The sequence below is a fragment of the Agrilus planipennis genome, unplaced genomic scaffold (genome assembly GCF_000699045.2).
Source record: "Agrilus planipennis isolate EAB-ADULT unplaced genomic scaffold, Apla_2.0 scaffold424, whole genome shotgun sequence".
Taxonomy (NCBI): Eukaryota; Metazoa; Arthropoda; class Insecta; order Coleoptera; family Buprestidae; genus Agrilus; species Agrilus planipennis.
This window is the reverse complement of record NW_020439117.1, coordinates 9,340-33,131: the sequence shown is the minus strand read 5'-3', so window position 1 is coordinate 33,131 and position 23,792 is coordinate 9,340. Positions and strand designations below refer to the sequence as shown.

The window sequence follows — 23,792 nt, the reverse complement described above, 5'->3', positions numbered from 1 at the left end:
TACAGATAATAAACTAACCTATTAATATAGGTTGAAACATGAAAAACGACCTGGGAAAAACTCTAGTTTTCTTTAAAAATTAGATACATCAATATTTTCACAATATTAATTTTTTTTAGACTGAGGCGGAAATTCAACTTTACTGATCCTCTTTTTTTACTATAATAATGAACTATATTTTTACAAAGAATATAATATAATTAAGAGTTATTGAAGATCTCAAAATATTTTATTATTCTTTAAAAGAATAGGGGATTCTATTTAAACATATAATTTACCTACGAATGAATCCAAATTTTCCTCCGCCTAAATCTATTAGTGCACCCACACTTCAGCTGTTTTTCGTAAAATTTTCCTAGTTTTGTTTTATGTATACATTAAATATTTCTACTTACAAGTAATAATTCATTTATTTTTTACTAATTTATATTCAAATAATCGTAATCGTATAGATTATACGCATGTAGGCTTCAGAGTAACACAAATAAATTTCTATAAAACTAATTGTTATATTAAAGCATATAATTAATAAGGGTAATTGTTTATTTTAAAGGCCACAACTCAGATTCTTCTAATTTTGGGGGGTTTAAAAAGATAAATAAAATAACCAAACCGAATCAATATATTTCCTATCGTAATTTAAGCTAACCCAGCCTGACCTAAGCTACCAAACAATGTTTTTATTAGGATCACAAGGTTATTTAGGGAAACACAACATTTTTTTTGCTTGCGAACCCACAAAAAATTGTAACTTTCGATTCGTTTGGATGAGGGTTGGATATGGTTGCTTTACTTACTTTTTTATCCCGGAAATTTATGGAATGAAATAAATACTCAGCACTGTATAGCTAACTAAAACTTAAACACTTACATTATTAAGTTTACTTTTCTTCGCACTTTCCATCTTTTTAGCAAATAATCCAAATTCACCACTATTTATATTAATATCCACACCAATTTACAGACACACGTCTTTCTAACAAACCATGACCGATACTAATTGTAAAGCACGAAAGCAAGTGTAGAGATAATTCGGTTATTAAAGGTCATGCGTTCTTATTAGATAAATGTTTAACATAAATATCTATATATACCGAGGTCAATTTGAAAGTAAAATTACAAAATATAGAGACAACACCATACTTTATGGACCATTTTTAAATGTTTTAATTGCTTAATGATAAACAAAAATTAATAGCCTTCTTTTTTCAATTTATTTTATTTAATTTAATCTTTACTTGTTGATGATATATGAAGTGATTAGCAAATATTTATTAATCAGTTTACTAAATTGTTCAAAGGAAATTTTTGGAAAACACCAAATATCTCTGATTGGTGCAAAAGAAGATAAGAAGCAAAACTTTTAATGTAAATGCATAATTACAATGTATTGATGAACAAATATAATAAAGAAGTCCGAAATGACATTTATTTAACAGTCCTTAAAAGAAACCACTTCTGTGCTGACTTACAATTAATTTTGAAATTCGAATACGTACGGGAAAGTTACGGTAGATACTGGATAGAGTAGGAGAACAGAGGGCACTGTCGATAGAACACCTTCTAAAACATGAAGAGCTAGATAGATATACAAGTAAAACAAGGAGTAAAAGGAGATAAAGAAAAAATGTGCTGTTTACAAATAGTTAAGGATGTAGGATGTTCTAATTTTGGAAAATGAGAAGACTGACTCAGGATAATATGGGAAGGTACATGTCCGATAATGATGATAAATAGTCGCTAAACAATTTTACGTTTAGTTACTCTTTTTTAACTTACCTTGTGGGATAATCTACTAAAGATCTTTTACATACATCATTGAGGATTTCCTAAGATGCAGACATTTGATTTGTTGATCTCTGTAACCCCTGCCAAGTACAGGACTTACCAGCAAACAGTAAAAAGTTCAAGATATTTAAAAACGTTTCACGGGGATGGTCAAAGAAAAAAAATAAAACAATAAAATACACATAAAATGTAAGTAGGCTATTTATTTGAATAAATAAATTCAAAAACAATAATTTTTCAAGTCTATTAGTCGCAAAAACAAAATGTAGCCTTTGACGGTACTCTTATAAATTTACTTATGTATTTATTTACGCAAAAATACTTTAAACTTAAAAATGTTTTCTTTTGACTTAAAAATTAACTAACAACGCTGGAATAAAGCTTTCTTTGAACAAAAGCTAAAAACTCAACGATTGTAATTTTCTCATATTCAGTGTTACACAGAACAAAAAGAAAATCATTTACAGTTCATCCTCTTATTTACATACATATCTAAAAAAATACATCGCAGGAAAAATATCTTAATATAATTCAATCTACATACATATATACATAATGCACAGAATGTTTGCTGTTAATGTTCCTGTTTATGTTCTTTCATTCTTTTTTTCGGCTAAAACAATACCCATTTTACTTTTTAACGACTTGTACCTCCTTTCGCTGTAGCAAAGATTATTTTAGTTTTATTTTAAAGTCGAACGACAAACACTAATCGTCTCAGTCGTTAACAAATGTTATTGGAACATATAAAATTTCAATGTGTGTTTTAACTCGTGCTATGTGTATTATAAGCTCAATATGTATTATAAGTTGGATATTGTCATGTTGTAAGTATTTAATAGCTTAAAACAATTGATTATACTATAGCATGTTATTAAATGTGACCTATATCCTGTTAATTTCACCCTTAACCGCTAACCAGGTTCCTACGATGAATCTCTGTAAATAAGAAAAATACAAACATTAATATACAAATCCTAAATATAGCATTGCGGTTGATTAAGTAGAAAAATATCCTCCAAGCTTCTGAAAAATGATATTTATGTTGTACTTCCCATTAAATGAAGTGTATTTATTGCTTTTCTGTATAATTAAATGGTCAAATTGTAAAACAAAACAAAAAATTTCAGTAAAAACTTTTTTCGGTAAGAATATTTACTTTCTCAAGTTAAAAATAGCTATAAAGCTTCAAAATCTTTGTTTCTTAAACAACTACACTTTATTCTAAGCAATAAACTAATATAAAACGTTTAAATTTTCAAGTAAAAACCTTTTTTGTCATTAAAGTTATACAAATCCGTATTTTTTGTAGAAAATGGCCTGTTTTGTGGCTCTATACGAAAGAAATTGATTAAATTGTTAAACTAATCATCAAGCCCTATCGTTTCTATCACGGAAATATCTACAGTTTCATGGAAAAACAGATTGTCAAGAATAAACTCGTGAAGTATGAGAACTACCTTTGTTTACCTTGTAACTTTATCAATGACACTTCGCAATCTTTGTTCGGAAACGGATGGCACTAGTTTCTGCACCATTTCACAGATAAAGGACTCACTAATACCAGGACTAGTTCTTTCGGCAATTTCAAAGGCGTTTTTCAGTTCCTCGATAGCGTCGCACGTTTTATGAGACGATTCTGGTCCCCGGCCGTTGTAATGGTGCTTTCTTTGTAACTGCAACACAAAAATGAAATTAATCTTCAGTACAAATTCCAAATAATTTATTTTTATTAATTACCTCTGATATTAAGGGATAGATAACAGTCGTAAGGCAAGGTGACCTATTGTCAGGTTTAACCCCCGTATTCGAGTGCTCTCGAGATGTGGGCCTACGGTTCGATTTTTTATCTAAATCATCCCTATCCCCTCGGTGATCTAATGGACTTAATTCTCTAGAAATTCGTTTTTCACGGTCCTTTTCTCTTTCCCTATCCCGTTCCTTTTCTTTTCGATTATCAGTTAAACTTTGCGTCGAAGATCTTGATGACTACAAAAAGAAAAAGAATCTATTATGCATCAACCAAATTCACGAAAATTTATTATAACAGCATAAAATTAATAAAAATAAGTACTTACAGGTGTAGCTTTGTCAGTCCTGTAGTGATTTAAATTTGAATCTTTAGGTGGCGATTTAGTCAGTGTGGGACCTGAGCCATTTTGTACCTTATTCGTAATCTTATGGTTTAATACTACATCGTCAGCCGGCGTCTTAATTGCATGGTTTCCCTTCACTGTCATTATCCAAGGGTCGTCTAAATCACTGTCTTGCTTCGGTTCCTCACTGTAAAATTTATTTTAAATATTTTTTTTACATTTTATTAAATTAACAGTAGATCAATAAAGAAAAGTTTAATTCAGAAGGCAAATACTTACGAATCGGAATTTTCCGACTCAGTTTCGCTTTCTTCGCTTCTTGTACATTTCCATTTCTTGTATCTATCGATTAAGTCTATCAAATAGGAATTCTTCTTCGCCTTTCTTATAAAAGGAAATTTCAAGAGTTCTTTTGCAGTAGGTCTCTGCAATTAAAATAGTCGTATAAAATACAACGGTTTATTTTAATATAGGTGCATACCTCATTGCTATTATTTAATGTAAAACGTTTTAAATAATAACACCACAACAAAAGAAGAAAAGAAAATGATTTTCAATATAAATCTAAATTACATTGAATTATACGATTCCTTTTTTATATTTGCTGTATTTTACACTAACAAGTTATTATTACTATTTTTAGTCCAAAATTCACTGAAAATTAATCGCTTTTCAATAAAAAAAAATCACCATCACATCATAATTATTTTTGAAACTTTTATAATTTTCAAAATAAAATCATGTTCTATAAATGCATACATAAAGTCGTTAAACATATTGACTTCCATTTCATCGAACAAATATTTATGAAGCGACTTCTAACGCAATTTGCCGATGGATTTTAAATAGTCCCACATCTTCGTCAAACTCAGCAAACGATGACAAAATATTCTATTTTTGCAATTATTAAAAGATAAATTGGGAACAAAATTCAAACGTTACGAAACTCTATACTGCTTTATAAGACGCATTCTAATTCAACTATGTATAAATTAATTCCTTAGCAATTTTTAATTAAAAAAATATAAAATATTTATATGAAAATTTAGTGTACGTAAAAGAAGTACTGTTCAAAAGATTGTCAACCTTTTTCATTCACCACGTATTCCAAAAACAAAGTGGAATCCTCAACCTCTGCAATAACCTCTCATTCTAATGCGGTTCGGATTCACACTCAACAGTTGTTTCACAATGGAAAATGATAAATGTACATACGTAGGTATTCGAGAAAACTTACATTTTCCGGGTCTTTATTGAGGCAAGCTTCGACAAAGTCCTTAAACTGTTTCGTATAGTTTCCAGTCAATTGTGGAGGATTGTTTTTCGGAATGAGAAACAGTACTCTCATCGGATGCAATTCCGAATTGGGAGGTTCACCCTTGGCAAGCTCGATGGCCGTGATCCCTAGACTCCAGATGTCTGCTTTCGAATCGTAAGCGGACTGTTTGATGACTTCTGGCGCCATCCAGAACGGCGTCCCAACGAAAGTGTTCCTTTTACTTGTTGTATTTGTCAGTTGACCCGCCACTCCGAAATCGGCCAATTTCACATCACCCATTTCACTAAGAAGAACATTGGCTGCCTTTATGTCCCTGTGGAGCTTCCTTTCGCTGTGCAAATAGTCCAGACCTTTTAATACTTCCCGTAAAATGATAGCGATATGCATCTCCTCGAAATTGCCCGCTTTCATTAAATCCAATGCCGATCCTCCACCCAAATATTCCATGATGATCCATAGCTTCGTTCCCTGGAAAACAAAACACCAACATATTTCTCTTCAAACTTACTGGTTATTTAATTCTCTTGATGAAATTGTATTCATTTAAAGAAAAAACAAAAACATATACAGTGGAATTCGTTTATTATGAATCCGCCTATATTGACCAACCGTTTAATATGAAGTAATTTCAGTGTTCTCAAATTCTCTATAGGAAACTTTGGATATAAGAAATCATATCCGGCTATAGTAGCCCAAATGATTAATAATAACATTTTCGCTCATTTTTCTGGCCCTTCCCACTTCCTGTTCCTGCAAGGAAGTTTTGTGCGTTCGTAGCGTGAGGCTCGTTTTTGTTTTAATTTTCAGTGACGAGTTGATAGTTCAAGGATTCGTATGTATTGTTATTGTGATTTGTACACAAAATGACATCGCAACGTAGACCATTTACCATTGAAGAGAATGTTGTTTATTTTCTAAAACTATGCTTTGTATGACGCCCGCTTGGTATGACGTGTTTGTCATTTCCTTTCGATGTCATTATAAGCAGATTCTACTGTACAGTCAAAATCTGTTATAACGACATCGTAGGGACCACTAATATTTGATCGTAATATCCGATAGTCATAATAATAAGTTATGTTTTTAAGGTGAAAGAATCGATGATAGAAACTGTTCGGCGCAAAACTATTCAACAAATGCCTATTTTTAATTACTTATAAAAAAGAAAAATCACTCTAACGCAAGTTTGTCCTTCAAAATGGGCCATCCCAGAATATTTCAGAAATGAATAGAGAGGGTGTCCTCAGGTAGGTTTTAATGGGACATTTTTCGATTTCATTGCTAGTTTTTCCTCCGTGGAGCTTCAAAGTTGACAAAGCTTTTTCTTCAAAATATATAAGACTCGATTATGATTAATTCGTGCATGATGAATTCAAATATCATATTCACCTACAGGAATCAACTTTTTAATTATCAAAATCGATCGAGATTTAATCAATTTTGACACCCTATGGCAGAAAAACTACCCATGGAATCTAAAAACCACCCATCAAAACATACTCAAGGACATTCCTCTATTCGTCTCTGCAATAATGTCACATGGTCCATCACGATGGACAAACTTATATGAGAGTGATTTTTCTACTTTTAATGCTCGTTTCTGCGTACAGTACGCCCCTGACTTTGATCGATAGATATAAGGTACCTTTGAAAAAGTAATACGAACGTACGAACGAAAGTGCTTTGAAATGGACGCGTTGCGCAAGTGACTATGTAGATCTCGTCAGGAAGTGAACCGTTTAATCCAATCGCACATTATGCATTGTATTGTAGACGAAGAACAATATTCGGTCTAGCGAAATGAATGACTAAACAAAACAGTTCTTTGCTGAAACATGACACTGGGCAACAAATAAAAGCAATCTAATAGGATCGGCTGTATTAGTAATACAGCCAGTCGTTCGTCGCGCCCTTTCTTTTGCATCGAAGGCGATCTAGTTTGCACTCTGCTAACGGCCGAAGTTTGTACACGTGCAGTGGCGTAACTGAAGTAATTACAGTTCAAAACAAATCAATTAAACTAGAGATACAAAAGACGTCCACGTCTTAGGTTTGACCTCATCTGTTTATCGAAAATTTAATTTTTGAAGGTAATCAAACGCAAAACTCAAGGGATGGAATGCAAATGTATGAACGAAGCAGGTGCATGTTTCACAAAAATAAGGGTAACTGTCTAGAATTGGGGCTCTAGACCGAAATCACTCCAAAAATTTTTTTATTGATTTCCGATTATTCTACATAATAGAATTACATATTAGAAGGTGGGAGATACAGTTTTTTAAAATTTTTTGAATGATAACTTTTCAAAATTGCCCCAAGAGCTTAACTAATGCCCCTGGCTGATATGTTAGAGTATTTTATTCACAGAAAGCATTAGTTTTATAAAATTCCTTGTACAATATCGAAATTTCATACAATTCCTAGAATTAGGGCTCCAAACCAAAATCGCTCCAAAAATTTTTCATCGATTTCTGATAATTTCTGAGGCGGGGAGACACTTTTTTATTACAGCATACATCACAGGGTATATGGTGCATGTATAGCTATTTCTTCTTGTAATATTAATAAAAGAATTTTATGCAGTGACAATCGTGAGATTAGGAGATTAAAAGCTTATATAACGTTTAACACCCCACACCCTTCCGCCCCTGATCTCCGCACCTATCTCATCCCGTACCTACAATTTACATCTCTGATTTAAATTTTGAAAAATTATCATCACCTAATATCTAATCCTATTTACGGAAACCGATGAAAACATTTTTGGAGCGAGTTTGGTCTGGAGCCCCAGCCAGTTCTGGATATTTCCCAAAATAAGTAAGGAAGAAACATTGAAATACATTTCCGGGAAGTTTTAGTAATTTCTAGAATTTTCCGGATATCTAGGCGTTTGTCTTTATCGGATTAAAATAAATGTTTCAAATTATTTGCATATCATAAATTCCTAATTCCTATACAGCGTTGAGCAAAATACATGTTATAAATTCCTAAATGTACCTATACATTTAATAGACGACCTATCTAACCAATGTAGAAGGAATTACAATTTGTACAAACGGTAATTCATATTGATCTGAATTATCAAGCATATCAGTTTCTTCGTTTTTATTTATTAAAATTAATTATTAATTTTAAATTGTTTTTATTAACGCAAATGGTATCTTTTGATTTAGAAGCGGAAAAATAATGTTTTTGTTTTTTGAAAATTAATCGAAAGTTTTACATTTACTATAACCAACTAATGTTTTTAATATTTTCGAAAGTTTAAATCTTCCAACTTTAACAGATACAAATTTACATATATACAAAGTAGTAGTAAGTTTAAGTAAAAAATAAATGAAATTCTTATTTGAAAAGCACACACCAATTAATTTTTGCTTTAGTTTCAATCTCGTAAAATGGATAAATGAGAATTACTAGAAACTTCTATTAGAATTAAACTAAATTAATCATTCTAAAAGTAGTTTATTGTTACAAACCGTTATGTTAAAAGTTTAAAGTATGTAAAGCCATCATTGTAATGTTTACTGTTTGTTTTTCATTCCTTTAACTAGTATGTTTTCTACGCCTACTATCCTGTAATAAGGCGCACTTAACCATTACTTAAGTACTCAAGCAAATTTAGTAAAAGCCTACGCAAAAAGAAAATTTATTTTACAACGTAGAAAATAAAAACTAATTGATAGTACATACACGAATAACTTTAAACCTTGTAAATACTAAAAATGTAGCAATGTAACTTACTGTACACTAAGAACCGAGAATATTTTTTTCATCAAGGTAAGGCAAGATGTTCACCAAACATGGAAATTACACATTCCTTTGTCGGCATATTTTCTATTTATGTCACTAGCAAAAATGCACAATCTGATGAAAGTGTGGAATATATTTTTTCAACTACGACTATGTGAAAATATTCATGTTTGTCTGAAAAGTATCCTAAACTAACCGAACCCCCAAAATCATTTGAACAAAGCGAAACCACTCAAAAGCTTTAATTGAATTATTGAATTTATTGGACTTTATTGCTTATAGGAAACGATGGCTGTAGGAAGTTGTACGAATTTTCCTACATACCACATGTCTCTCTTTGATGATTGCATGTGATAGAACATCCCTATGTTCTATACCTACACTCACGATGAAAAATAATGCGTACATGCAATAAATAACGATTTGATCAAAAACGTGACAATAGAGTATAAATATATTTTTTCCTGCAAATACCTAGTAATAAAGTTGTTAAAACTAGGTATGTACATATATTTAGTGCAAAATTTGTTGTTATCAACTTTCAGATACTGGATACTATTTATAAAAATGATACGAAAAATTATATTCCCTAAAACCAAAAAATAAAAATTATCGCATCTTTTTAATTGGAGTACAATGTCAATGTCCACTTTTTTCCCCTAAAATACGTATATATTAATATTCTGAAAAATCATTAATACAATTTGTTCATGTCCCTGAATTTTTTATTCATTTCATTCAAATATTGACTGTTATCACAAAATAAGAACATTAAATCATTTATCTATATTTGAAAATTCGTCATAACTATTGTTTTGTACAATTTTATTAAACGCGTGGGTCACTTACAAAGACTTCGTGGGTCAATATATGACCCTTGTGTCTTATTACATTCGCCACCACTCTCTACGTTACTACTAGCGAAAGGTGCCGAATATACTCATAATCAATCTTATTTAAAATGTGTAGTGACTACAAAATAACCAATTATGTATATAATTATGAAACCAATTTTATAATAACTATTACTTTCAAAATAGTTTGCAAAATAATCTGTACATGCAATGAATTTTTTTTACAATCTTAAAGGTATAAATACAAGGAATAATACTCTGTTAGATAATAACGATTGTAAAATTGAAAATCCTGATATTATAACCTTTACTGTATTATTACCATTATGAATTTAGTAATGAGCAAAATTAGTCTTGGCTTTGCAATCTTCATCTTCGTTTTCGCCTTCCCAAAATGCAAAACCAAGACCAAATATGCAAGACTAAACGAAAAATTATTATTTCCGATGGATATATGAAAATGGGATACTACAAGAATGTCCTTGAAGTAACTGTTCTTTATTCCTATGTCTGGATAGTACATGGTTGAAACATAGACAAACTAATTTTTTTTTTGATATTTTTAACTTCTTTCTAACACCCCCCCGAAGGGGATGGGGGCGGATGGGATCGAAAGAGGAGGTCTCCCTCACCACTGTACCATAACAAGTTAGTAGCGGTCTCATCCCTATAAAAAGTTATGGGGGTTAGATGGGGTTGGGGGTAGGGGGGATCGAAATAGGGTAGGGGGATCAAAAGAGGGTGGTCACCTGAGTTAAACTCCATAAAAACTTTGCGGCGATCTCACCCCCATAAAAAGTTATGGGGGTTGAAAGTTGATTATTTTGACAATCTTCATACACTATAATTCAAATAAAATCCAACAAAAAAATTTTTTCAAGCGGGTGGAGGTGGGGGATCGAAAGAGGGTGGTCACTTGAACAAAACCCGATAACCTAACCTAACCTACCCTATTGATAAAGATATTTAAATAATGTTTTATATAACTTTCTCAATATTTTTATGTATTTTTCCATTAGTTTTACCTTTGAATATTGTTTAAGAATGACATGCCTACAAATGTATAAAAATTGGCATATTTATTAACTTTGAACCCCCATAACTTATTATGGGGATGAGACCGCCACGAACTTTTTATGGTACAGTGGTGGGGGAGAACTCCACTTTCGACCCCCCCCATCCCCAACCCCAAAGGGGGTGAAGGCTATCATCTAGACCTTTACCGGCAATTTTCTTCGTGTCTCAGAAAGTGTCCTCCCAACCTATCTCAACTATTTATTATTGACTTAAATAGAGTCCTCTGTTCTCTTACTTCGCTAACCACTCATCATTTCTAATATTTTCTATCCATTAACACCCTAATATAACAATGCATTTCAAACGCATCTAATTTTTCTATTCCACAAAGTCCACCGGCAGCATTCCACACCCATACAAAGCCGTACTCCAAACATATACTCTTAGCAATCGTTTTCCAATTTCCAAATTAACCGACCTCGAGCACAGTGATTTCTTGTACAAATATGCGTAATAAATGAATATTTAACGAAATAACAGTGAAACAAGCACACGCCTTAGATAGAGCATATTATGTGTACATTGCATATCATAAATACAACAAAATTATGTTGCGAGATGGAATGATAAAATGAAAATATTTTTTAACCTCGAGCAAAATATTCAATGATTTAAGGTAGCAACAAGGAAGAATGCGGAACACAAGAAAATAATTATAACGAAGACGTGATACAGAAATGGACATTTCAAAAAGTCATCACCTTATAACAACCGACACCTTGGATTATGCAAATAATAAACATTTTTCTTTAAGATGTCGAAAAATAATTATATATGTAAATCTAGTGTAAACTTTCCATTACTAAAACCTTCACAATCACGGAAACATTTGAGATATGCTGGTTTGTATTATAACTCGCAAACTAACTCTCTGTAAAGAAGCGACCATTTTCTATAACGACATAAATCTGTAAAAAACTTCAAAGATCTTGTATCTTACACAAGTATCTTAAGCGTATTGACAATAACAGACACAGCTGCTGGTATTCTATAACTTATCTTTGCTATACTAGGTATCATTAGTATTATGATTTGAACCACCGTTTATGATTAGTTGGTAAATCAACAAAACAAAGAAGTAGTAGAACAAATGAATTCCCTTGGTCTCTGGTCGAGCGCGTTCTATTACTAGACTGGGTCACACGAGGCAGTTCTGCATTCTGCTTCGGAAATCCGCACTGCTCGCCTCTTCACTCATTTACTAACATAAAACTATCGGGTCAGCCCACACTATATAGTGTTTTTATTTAAAAAATATTTATATCAAAAATTGAGATTGTAGATTCTACAATCTTCTTGTTGAACCTACAATGTAGATAACATTGTTTGTAAACATGTTTCCAATTCTCAATCAATGCTTGTTAATTTGTTTCAAAAAATTAAGACCAAAATTGCATTTTTTACCTATTTTTACTGCTTTTAAATAAAAAATCGAAAAACTATTTTGTAGATTGACAATTCTACTTTCAAAATCTAATTATAAAAGTAAGATTGCACGACACAAGTAGCATTAAGACTCACTGGAAAAACAAGATACGAAAAACTATTTATCCGACAGTTAATATCTCATTTTCCGAAACCCCAGTAAAAGAAAATATATTAATTTTCCGGTTTTTCACGATTTTTTCCATTAATATTGGTCTCAAATTGTAGATTTCTTTTAATCCACTATCCACTAAGACCGATCCTTTATTTACTTTTTATAGGCAAAAAAACGAAAAAAAAATGCTTTTCTTGGTCTAAATGTTTATAACTAATTGATAGTCAACGGTTGAGAGTCTTATGTCAATATAATATAATATTATACTCGAAGCGATCCTCCTGTTGAGTTTTTTGTCACTAAAAAAAAAAACTACTGATTGTCCTTTATTTTGTGTTAGATTATGAAATTAACATCATTTTGCTTACTTTCGCCAATAAATAATAAACAATTATAGATTCGGTTAGTTATTCTCTGTTTACTAAACATTATTATTTCGAAATCATAAACGTGCACATATAAAGCAGCACAGCTGAAAAGAGCAAACGTACCATAAAAATCTCAAAACAAGAATAACTTATCAGTTATTGTGTATTAGGTATTAGGTAAATTCATTCTTACAAACAATAAAACGTTTTCGCTTTTTGAGATATGAAAATTTCTACATGTAGAAAGATACCATATTTCATCATTACGTCACCTACTATTTTAGTTTCATTTCGTAATTGCCTAAATTTTTTATGTAAACAAACCGGTAATTGTCAAAAATACAAATAAATCCTATTTAAATTTCAATTTACATAATTCTTACGATTAGTAAAGTAGTTTTGCATACAAATGTGTGTACTATGTAAAAAATTCCAGTTAACACCTCATTTAAATAATACTAACAGTAATTTTCAAATGAGAATTTAATTTTCTAAATCTAAGATTCATTTCAATAATCCACTCCTTTGTCTACACAAGTGTAATTAGCTTGTAACGAATTGAGGGAGTAGAGGTACATATTTGCTGCAAAGAAATATGAACGACAGGCAAAAACTAAAATAGATAGAGATCTTGAATGAGGAAGTATTAGAAAGAATAAAAGAACGGTGGGTGCTACGTAGTGATGAGTGAAATTAAGAAAATGAAAGATCAAGATCAAAACCAAACCGAACGAACAAAACCAAGACTAAAACCAAGACCGAACGAATAAGACCAAGACTAACATTAAGACCGAATATACAAGATCAACAACAAATGTAAAAAAAAGAGAAACTTTATCACTGTTTGAAAAAAGAGATCTACAAGAATGTCCTCGTGTGTTCGTTCTTCCTATGTCTGGTTGAAATATAAAAAAACTATTTTTTTCTTCGATATTTTTTACTTCTTTTAAGTACCTTGTAGGTACTATTTTGTTCATTAAAAGGTTAATTTATGTGTTAGAAGAAGGGTTAATTGATACACTGAAGGAAGGGTAAGTTCTCGAGTTTTCGTAACCTTATAACTATTGACACTACACGGAGAAAGCAAAGCAAAAATTACAATTTTCGATTGTAAATAACAGTAGAAATAGTAGAATTTATTAGATAACTTGTAATAATCTCAATTTTGACATGTTTTTTTTTTAAATTATTTCAAGTTTTTTAATTATTGCAATTTAATTTGCAATATCAACTAAAATACCTACTGAATTTATTTCTGCTGGGATTTTATGTTTACAAATTCAAGTCCAAATTGTAATTTGTATTATTTTCGCTTACGAAGCAACGGGAAAGTGGGATGAAGTGTAAATATCGCTTTAATATTTAAGTAAATTTCCTTTTTTCATTTTCTCCGTGTATTTTCTTTCAAAATATGACAGAAAATCATTGTGTCGATAAACAGAAATATTTGTGTTTAGAAGAATTATTAAGGAAAAACGTAAGTATCAGATTAAATGAGCAAGACCAAAACTTAATACTCAAAACTAAAACCGAGACCGAAACCATATTAGGAAGGCCAAAACGAAAACCAAGACCAAGGGTAGAAGTACTTTAGGAAGAGCAAGAGTAAGTCTAAGACCAATACTCAGACATGAAGGGCTAAGCTAATTAGAGACACACCAGAACTAATCACAAATAGTTAAGGTTGTGTTAATATTTTAGTTTTAAGGAAATGCAAAAATTAGCTTAGGACAGAAAAGAGTGGAGGTGTATGCCCAACCAGTCTTACCACTGATGACCACCCTATGATGATTATAATGATTTTCAACTGTTACTACAATAGTTAACAGTGATAACCAAAGGACCTAATTTAAAAAAGTCCAAATTATATATCTTAATAACCAAACACCTCGTATATTTAATTTTCGTGTAATTTTACTTAATTAGCACGCCGAGATATTTTCCCAGATCCAATGATTTATATTATGTATTTCAGTATCACATAATAGTATGTAGGTAACGTATTAGAGGGGTAATTTGCGTCATCCTTTTAACCGAGCCATAAATAAGGATATGTAAGGATTTCCACAAGGCAATCGTATAATCTTAACTGACGATCTACCCTCATGCGTTATCAGCTTAAGGAACCCATGATCACCGTAATTCTTATTGTAATTTATGGAAACAAGTCACATTTAGATGTACTATCTATATATGAGCGTACCTAATATAACAACCCTTTTGAGTTGCGAATTCGCCTACGTATATTTGATTTTAACGTGTTTACCTAGGGTCGATCATTTAATGTGTCACGTTATAAACCCGCATTGTAACAGAATATCGCAATTAAATTTGTTTATCAACAAATATTTGAACCTTAAACTATACATATACCTAAATAAATCCATGAGCATATAGCTAAAGGTGAGCAAATTTTTCAATTAAATATTACAGAAGTTTCACTTCTACCTACAAGTTTCAGAGAGAATGGCAAATATTTTGGAAGATGGCAATTACTCTGAGTAAAAAATGCAAATAAACTTGTGCTTCGTTTTAGAGATAAAGGGTTTTTAATTAATATTATAATACCCTCTCAAAAAACGGTTTTATATAATTTTACAAAATTTGATAAAATATTACAGTAAATCAGTACGAATTGGATATGTAAACCTGTAATGGCAGCAGTGCTCTACGTTTTCTTAAAAGAAAGGAAAATGCTTAAAAGTGATGAAAAACTAATACAAAACTCTGAAAGTACAAAGAAATACACTAAACTAATAAAGAAACTACCTGTAACTTTCTTTCGGGAATCAATACGATATTCTGAAATCACAAAAAGGTAATTTTGGCGCATATCACAGGATTTACGAAAAATTCGTAACATTTTTATGTAATACAATTAGAAATATTCAACCATGAAAGACTCTTTTCTATTAAATTCCACATAAAGTAATGGCATTGCTGTTAAACCCTTTATTTCTGAAAGGAAGCCTTTTCAGACAGATCATCTGAGCTTTTTAGACAAAATAATCGTCAGTACTACCATCTTCCAAAATATTTACCATTTCTTTTAAAACACCATGTATACGTGTATATCTTTAATATGTACATAGCCTTTGCTCATCCTATGTCCCTCACTCCGTGTAAGTGTCCAATAATCATTTTATTTCCAAAATAGACACTATTTTCATTGAAACGATAAATACTTATTTCTTTTTCATCTAGAAGACAACGCTTGTAAATAATGCCTACAATTCTAACAAAAACACATCAAACCATTGTTCTTTTTTCAAGCAAAATTTATGCTACCAAAGCTATACAAAAGGAAAAAACAATAAAAAAAAATCAGTCCACGAGGAATTTGTTCTTTTCACTGTTAGAAAAATTGGGTAAATACAAGTGATTCCACTTGCGCTTCCTTACGGGATAACAGCGGAACCAAAAATGTCTACCCTTAAATTTAGGATCAGAAGGTTACAGTTACAGCCGCATGACTTAGAAATTTAGACCACTGCTTAGCATTCGGGAAAACACCCATTCAATTGCGCCCTGGTTCAAGTTTTTGTGTGGTTTTCTTCGATCACTTATAGCACATTTACGCAAATTGTTCTATTGTTCTTATTTACGCTGGGATAGATCAAATTCCTTTTTTTTCTTATTTCCTACATTAAACGGCTATTGAAGTCATTGTATGTTGCTTTTTCTGAAAAAGTTTCTTAATTGTGTCGTTTCCATTATTTGTCGCCATCCTTCGGGCACGTCTTCAATAGTCAAATAAACGTGGAGGTGTGCTCACTCAAATGTGCAGTCTAATATCGTAATCTGTGGAATATGTTGATACTAAACCAGTTGCAATCAAAATTACTACCTGCCGCAGATGTATCTGCTTTTGACCAAGATTTATTTGCAATAAAACATTAATTGTGATGGTACAAGCAGTCAGTAATGTCAGTGAATGACGACAACGTTGTCCGGCTTTACGTGCTAGTATATAGTGCAATAGAAAATAAAAATAATGACAGCATTAAAAAAGTTTGAGTCGCCATCAGTTATTTCCCTGAAAATCGCTAATACACGATAAAAACAACATAATGCGTTTTAATTCCTGCTGGAGACTAGCGATAAAAGTCATGTATGCATTTCTTGGGATATGCATAAATGTTTTACGATAAGCACAATTATATAGAAGGAAATAAAAATAAAACGCTTGTAATGGATGCAGGCAAAGTTTACTATCGAACTTTCTACGTAATGTAAAAAATTATGTACCTACTAAAAACTACTGTGTAGATAACAAAACTTATAAAACATGTCATAAACCCGGAATCCACGTATAACTTTTCAGGATCAGGTTTTCATAATAAAAAAACTTTTCTCAAGATATTTACGGAAAATAAAGAAACTTGACGGTGACTTTAACATTAGCCACAATTTTCACTGTCAATGATTTTCTAATTTTCTCCTTGGGATGACACTAAATCTGAGAAATGTCCTGCACCCATCCATTTTGTCAATAGAGATTAAGGCCACTTTCACACAGTGCGATAACGACACGATTTACTGCACGCGATTTGTCGTATCGTATCGGAACGCTGCTTTCACATTATGCGACCAAATATTGTTTCGACAACGTTCCAAGTTTAAATGCGAGCCTATCTATCCTAGCAGTGTTGTCCAGTTTAGTTGTATGTATCTAATGGAACGAAAAAACAGTAGTTCTATTAAATCGACCATTTCATAATTGAATGTTTTTTCTTTGAGAAAGATCTGTTAAAAGTGTGCAGTATTTTTTTCGCACGATTTGTTGATACAAAGTGTGAAAGCGTTCACTTTAGATACATTTATTTTGGATATATTTTTCTACCGTTGCTGCAATTTACTGCATGCAGTAAATCGTGTCGTTATCGCGCTATGTGAAAGTGACCTAATGGCGATGTTCGACAGTATTTGTCGAGCAAATCTGATGGTCAACTTAAACTTTTCTACCCCAATTCCTTACTGTTACTGGTCCCAACAGTAAGAAAGGTCGGAAATTATTATTATTATTATGATAATTATTATTGTTTTTATATAATCGTAAACCCCCCAGCCAGTTTTCGGCAACAGCTAGTACGTATAAATATTGCGTTAGCTATGTCAAAACTTTATAGAAGAAAGCGAACATACATTAAGAACATACAGACAGAAAAACTTTTTAAATTATTTTAAGGCGACGTACGCGGCAGTTATTACATGAAATCAAAAATTGTCCGGATAAAATATTCTAAAGAAAACCGCGATATGATTACTGAAACGTCAAATAACCTCAACAATCTACCGAAACTGCTGCTGTACTAATTCAGCTCTAAAAGCCGTATTCGATTGAAGTTTCTTACTAACGTTTCGCTAGCAAGAGTGGCAAGCTTCTTCAGAGGTCCTGGACATCCACATTCAACATCAGAGATGGAAAAACCTCTAAAGAAGCTCGCCACTCGTGCTATCGAAACGTTAGGAAGCAATTCCAACCGACGATGGCCTTTAGGCCCGAATCAGGATAGCTTCAGTTCACTTGCTGGTCGCGAAAGCTTTACCAATTTGACAATATACAGGGTTTAGAACAGGATATCGGATATTCTGAAGAAAACAACTGATTCCCGTGACGTCAATTCTTCTAAAAAACCGACGCAGTTTAGAACCCTAGAAGATCAGATCTTCTAAAAACAAGCAACGATATGACTACCGAAACGTCAAGGAGTCCAACTAGCCATTAATTACACGTAAGAAAACAACATAACTCGGTTTAAAACTTTTAATATAACAATAGAAAATCAGAGCCAACTAGGAGCAAAAAGTTTCTATCGTAGTAAAACCACGCCGACGTCTCGCCTTTAGTCTTTAACAAGTCTTTAACAACGTAGGTTTTTTTAAGTGTTACCATGTATTGCTGGCAAACCATCAAAGAAAAAAAAAACTTAGTAGCACAATACACATCATCATCATAAGGTCATCAGTCCTTAAATAGGTTGGACACGCACGTCCTCTCTTACCTATCCTGAGCTAATCTTCGCATTTCCCTAAAACTAGAACAACCCACATCCCTAACTATCTGCGAACAGTAATCTAATCTAGGTCTACCTCTACTACTCTTAACTCCCTGTTCCTGCCTCTAATATGTCTCTGACTAGACCTTCATTCCTGAGAAGGTGTCGTACCAACCTATCTTTCTATTGTAAAATAAAATCAGAAACTCCTTTTATGTCATCGACAAACCTATTCAAGAGTGTGAATATAATAAATGATTATAAGCGTATATAAATAAATAAATAGTTAAAAACAACTATAAAAACCTGGTAGTGAGCTGGGACAGAACAAGACGTGTCCTTATTTGGCTCTGATATCCTATTATTATCTTAAACTAAAGAAGGGGAAGAAATGGGACACTTAATATAACTTTTTAAAATTAAAGTGAAAACAGATCTGTATGGTGACCAAAAGTATATGGTATTGTTTATCAACTAACTAACCACTACGATATCAAATGCTGTGCATTGTAAATGCACAGAAAACTGATATTGTACCGCAATACTTTTTATCTTTATTTTATTTATTTATGAGAATGACAACCATGATGTGTTTGAGCCGCACCGTGTGTACGTACTCCATTTTTCTAAGGGGAAAAACTCTATACGTTGATCTAATTAGGTAGAATGTAATTAATCACTAATTATACGAACACCGTCTTCCATTTTCAGATGTGGCTAACATATCGCTCCGTACTGTTGACATTTTAAAAAGAAATTCTGTTTCTAATGTCGTTAAAAAGACTTACCTTAAGATACGATCCGTAATATTTCGTAACGAACGGGCTGTCACACTGCGACAAAACCATAATCTCTTGTTGGATGTCCTCGATCTCATCTTCGGCTTCTTCGAGATCGATTATTTTTATGGCGACTACTTGAGTGGTACGGTTGTCGATCCCCTTGAACACTTCACCGAAAGAACCCTTACCGATGCGTTCTTGTTTCGTGAAAATCAATTCCGGGTCGACCTTCTGTAATGAAACATTAATATTTATAGAATTTTTGACGGGACGAAGCAAATAAATCGAATTAAACCTAGGTCACGGCTGTCAGTATTATACCAATTTTACACTCGAAAAGGTTTACTTTCAGGATAGTTTAAGCGGGAAGAATAAAAATAACCCTACGTTTTGTTTTTTTATTTAAACGTAGAGTCCAAAATTTACCAACTAATCTTGTTTATTACTGACTATCTACCAGAAAACGCTTAGCAGAACCCAATATTAAAATTTGTATTTTAACAACTTTTGTAAACTAATAATAAACTGATCATAACTAAGGCATATTATTTTTCATGCTACAAAATATATTATAGCAATGATTATATACACTGAAAATACACTGATTTCTCACAAATTCCAACAAAAGAAAGAGATGTCTCAAGTGAGAACTGTAAACTATCGGGCACCGTCATAAAACGCCAATGCAATGTTTTTCAATATTTTTGATATAGGACTTATATTAATACCGTCCTTTGAAATCATGGTGAGGATTATTTTTGAGCTAGGTCTTTCTTTCGGGGAAGCACGACCATCAAAGTCTTATAAGTTTTTTCAAGAAATGTATTATTCCTCCCCTATCTTTAACAACTTTTTTTCTACTTTCTATTCACAGAAACTACCGAAACTAAAATTATACAAATCGTTCAAGTGGATAAGACATCAACAAGTTTGATTTGTTTAGAAAATTTATTGATATACTTTCGTTAGTATAATGTTGTAAATCAAAATATTCACCTATTTTTTAACTTTTTTTAACAATCAGTAAATATAACATACACCTTTAACAACTATTTCGAATTTCTCAATTAACCGTTCGCGAGCATAAAAGTGACTTCTTTTAATTAAAGGCGACACGACCCTGCGCTATCCTCTGCTTTATATCCCTACTACTCCTTCCATCCTGACTTATCTGACTTCGTAGGTATCTAAAATCAGCCATTTCTTCTAATTTTTCGTTTCCTATCTTTATATTCGCCCTTTCCCTACTTTTTCTTCCCTTGCATACCAGTATTTTAGTTTTACATTTATTTATTTTCAAACAGTACTGATCTGTCAGTACCGCTTCCATTTTATTTAAAGCTATCTCCAGGTCCTCCTTGCTAGATGCTAATACTGCTATATCATCTGCAAATCTAAGCATACCAATCTTTTACCCTTGGACATCTGTCCCTACCGTTGTACTGTCTTTAATGATGTTGATGGCAAATCAAATATGGGCAAATTTAAATGATATGTAATTCAGTAAAACAAACAAAAAAATGCCAACCCTTCTTCATGAATCCTTTTTTCTACTGTTATTTTTCACTCTCTTCGTACTGGGGTTCTCTTTAATTTTCAAGATGTCCTTCTCATTATCCATTTTCAATGACAAGAATGTAATTACTAATTCTTTTATTCGTTTATCTTGTATTGGACAAACTACTTTGATGAGAGTTAGGGTTAAACTGCTTGTTTCTCATAAAATAATTTTAATAACTTAGAACTAGTCCTGCAAGATAAATGCTACTGTTACTGTTAACAATTAGCAATTCGACCTATTGTACAACATTATTTTACCAAGACACCCCGGTTCTTTTAGCCATATGGACAGTGACACGATTATGTTATTTCTGATGTTTTTGACTTTTCTGCTCATATCTCAGACACGTGTCTGTACCTTCCACTTAATGCCCGTTCACGACTATTTCACGAAATTACATGTATTTTATGGTACGCATTTTAGTCTCGCATGAGAGCCATGCGACCACCTAACAAACGTAGATACCCGAAGAACTAAGCACCTGATTTAAACTAAAGTGATAAACAACAAACATACCGATTCCCTACATTAGGATATAAAACATACGCCAATTAGCAAATTATTTATTTCCCATTGTTTTTGTGTAAGTAAATCTGCCAGAAACGCAAAACCACTAATGTTTTAATTAGTCATCGTTGTTGATAAAGAGAAATAGCTGGAGAAATTAATTAAATACGTTATTAGCACTAACGAGAAAGAAATTCGTAATTTTTTAAACATTAAACAACTCCAATGGTTCTAAGCAGTTGCAACACATGAAATTTACCTTGAAGGTCATCAACAAGAATCCAGCTAACTGACCTACATAGTTTCATTAATTTATTCCTAATGTATGGTAAATTATCTTAGCCAACAAGCGAAGATAAAATAAGTAAATTTATAAAATATGTACATATTTGCATCTAACTTTTACTCCTAATAAAAAATATAATAATCGTATATACAGAGTGTTAATTCAAATGTTATTAATAGCTCCTTAAAAATGTTAATGCGATGCTGTTTTTAGTCGAAATTGAACAATTTTAGTACGAATTTCGCTCGAGTCCGTTTATAAGTGATTAGGTGAAATAAAAAATAATGCAAATGTAGGGGTGATTCTGCTACATAAATATTCATATTATAGAAATTAGAAATTACGTATAACGGTCAATTTTTCTACCAACAAACTGCAAGGATGTCGCAGTTTCCATTTTAACATTTGATGTTTTGATTGCCGTTATGCACAGTAGATTTCGAGTTGTTGGCCTTTCAAGATCTTAACTAAAAGCTAACTCCACAAAGTTAATCAAAAAACTGTTTCGTTTAAGAGTAGTATATGTTATAGTCGAGTTAATTTCTATAAAAATGTCAAAGCAGTTGAACGACGTGATAATCGCAACCTTGCAGCATATCAAATTGCTTATTCAGTTTTCCAATTTACTGAAAACAAAGTATAGCAACTTTCGACGTATAGCAAATCAATAGTTCACACAAAATATAAAGGTAATGTGTTCTCATGCCAAACCCCGTCATATATTAGCTATGTGCAAAAACGATGCATAAAGATTACGTAAATACTGACACAGTCAGGCAACATAATATGATTTTCTAAACACTGTCTGCGACATTTAATCCACAGCTAACAAGATTTAAGGCTTACGAGACCGTAAGAAAGCAGTATTATGACGAAAATTCCAGTACGCGAGCCCGAAACCTTAGAAGTAAATATGCAGTTTTGTGAAAGATAATACATACTAAAATAAAAGAAAAAACAGTTTACCTTAGGAGCCAATTTTATGGCACATTAAACATAAATCCATTATACGTTTTTTTATAAAAATTGCAACATTAGCTAAGGGTAAATAAATTCTTTATTGTAGCAAACTACGCCGATGTTTCACTGTTGGTGTAAAAATATCTCAGGGTGGCTTGTATAGTAGATACTCTGGTAGGTTTGACAACGCCTTTTGGCAAACCCCGAAATAAATTCATATATTACCGGGAATGTGAGATGCAGTCATGAGATAAAAAATTATCCGGAGACCACTCGGAAGTTGCATACTAAAATTTTATCAAATAAAGCGAGTAGCAAATTTAGTTGATATTTTTAATAAGAAGGTTTCTTACATACTAACTATCAACATTAAATTTACTTAAAACTGGAGAACAACTAACAAAGGGGGTGGAGTCTAATTGAAACATATATTGGTGGTGAATAAATTGAGATTTCTTGAATGTCGTAAACGAGAGGGTGTCAAGTACAACCAGCTACAGAAAAGTTGTGAGAATAAGTAATAATGAGCTAACAATGAGTCAGGTGTTAGTGACAATCAGAAAAACCTCATTTATACTACCAGGAACTATTTGAATTCCTCGCGTACATTTTGCCTATGTCACAATGAGAATATTCACAAAATATCATAAAGCCAAACAATAGAATAAAGGAATTTATGGCCTAAACAGAAATTTGAAATGTAATGAAAGTAAATCATTACACTAGATCCAAATAAACGAAAAAGTTTTTGAATTAAAATAATTGTAAAAATACAGATAATAATTAATAGCACTAAACATGTATGAATATAATGTGTAACTTCAGTCTGTCATAAATCTACCTGAAGACCATACAATAACGTCACTAATGCATATATTATAATACATTAATTTTATACATTTCCTAGTACAATATCGAAATTTCATACAATTCCTAGAAAAT

The 23,792-nt window shown here is 32.0% G+C and overlaps 1 protein-coding gene and 1 long non-coding RNA gene across 2 annotated transcripts in view; both read right to left on the bottom strand.

Moving 5' to 3' along the window:
* LOC108743044 overlaps positions 1-1,037 on the bottom strand; it is a 17,870-nt gene extending 16,833 nt beyond the window's left edge. Inside the window, exon 1 of the long non-coding RNA XR_003231745.1 lies at positions 872-1,037. This is a non-coding gene — a long non-coding RNA (uncharacterized LOC108743044). The remainder of the gene's footprint in view (positions 1-871) is intronic.
* A 928-nt stretch (positions 1,038-1,965) lies between these two features.
* LOC108743046 (serine/threonine-protein kinase 26) lies at positions 1,966-19,793 on the bottom strand. Its single transcript, XM_018478452.2, has 7 exons — positions 19,543-19,793; positions 5,122-5,631; positions 4,164-4,309; positions 3,867-4,071; positions 3,529-3,777; positions 3,259-3,464; positions 1,966-2,727 (listed from the first exon to the last, which is right to left on the bottom strand). The coding sequence occupies exons 1-7, from the start codon at positions 19,600-19,602 to the stop codon at positions 2,715-2,717; spliced, it is 1,389 nt and encodes a 462-aa protein (XP_018333954.1). The 5' UTR covers positions 19,603-19,793; the 3' UTR covers positions 1,966-2,714.
* Positions 19,794-23,792: the final 3,999 nt, after the last annotated feature.

Coding starts and splice junctions, on each gene's coding strand:
- LOC108743046 (XM_018478452.2), bottom strand. CDS start 19,602: ATGGTTTTGTCGCAGTGTGACAGCCCGTTCGTTACGAAATATTACGGA. Junction 4,310..5,121: donor TCAATAAAGACCCGGAAAAT/GTAAGTTTTCTC, acceptor TTTTAATTGCAG/AGACCTACTGCAAAAGAACT. Junction 3,778..3,866: donor GGACTGACAAAGCTACACCT/GTAAGTACTTAT, acceptor TTCTTTTTGTAG/TCATCAAGATCTTCGACGCA.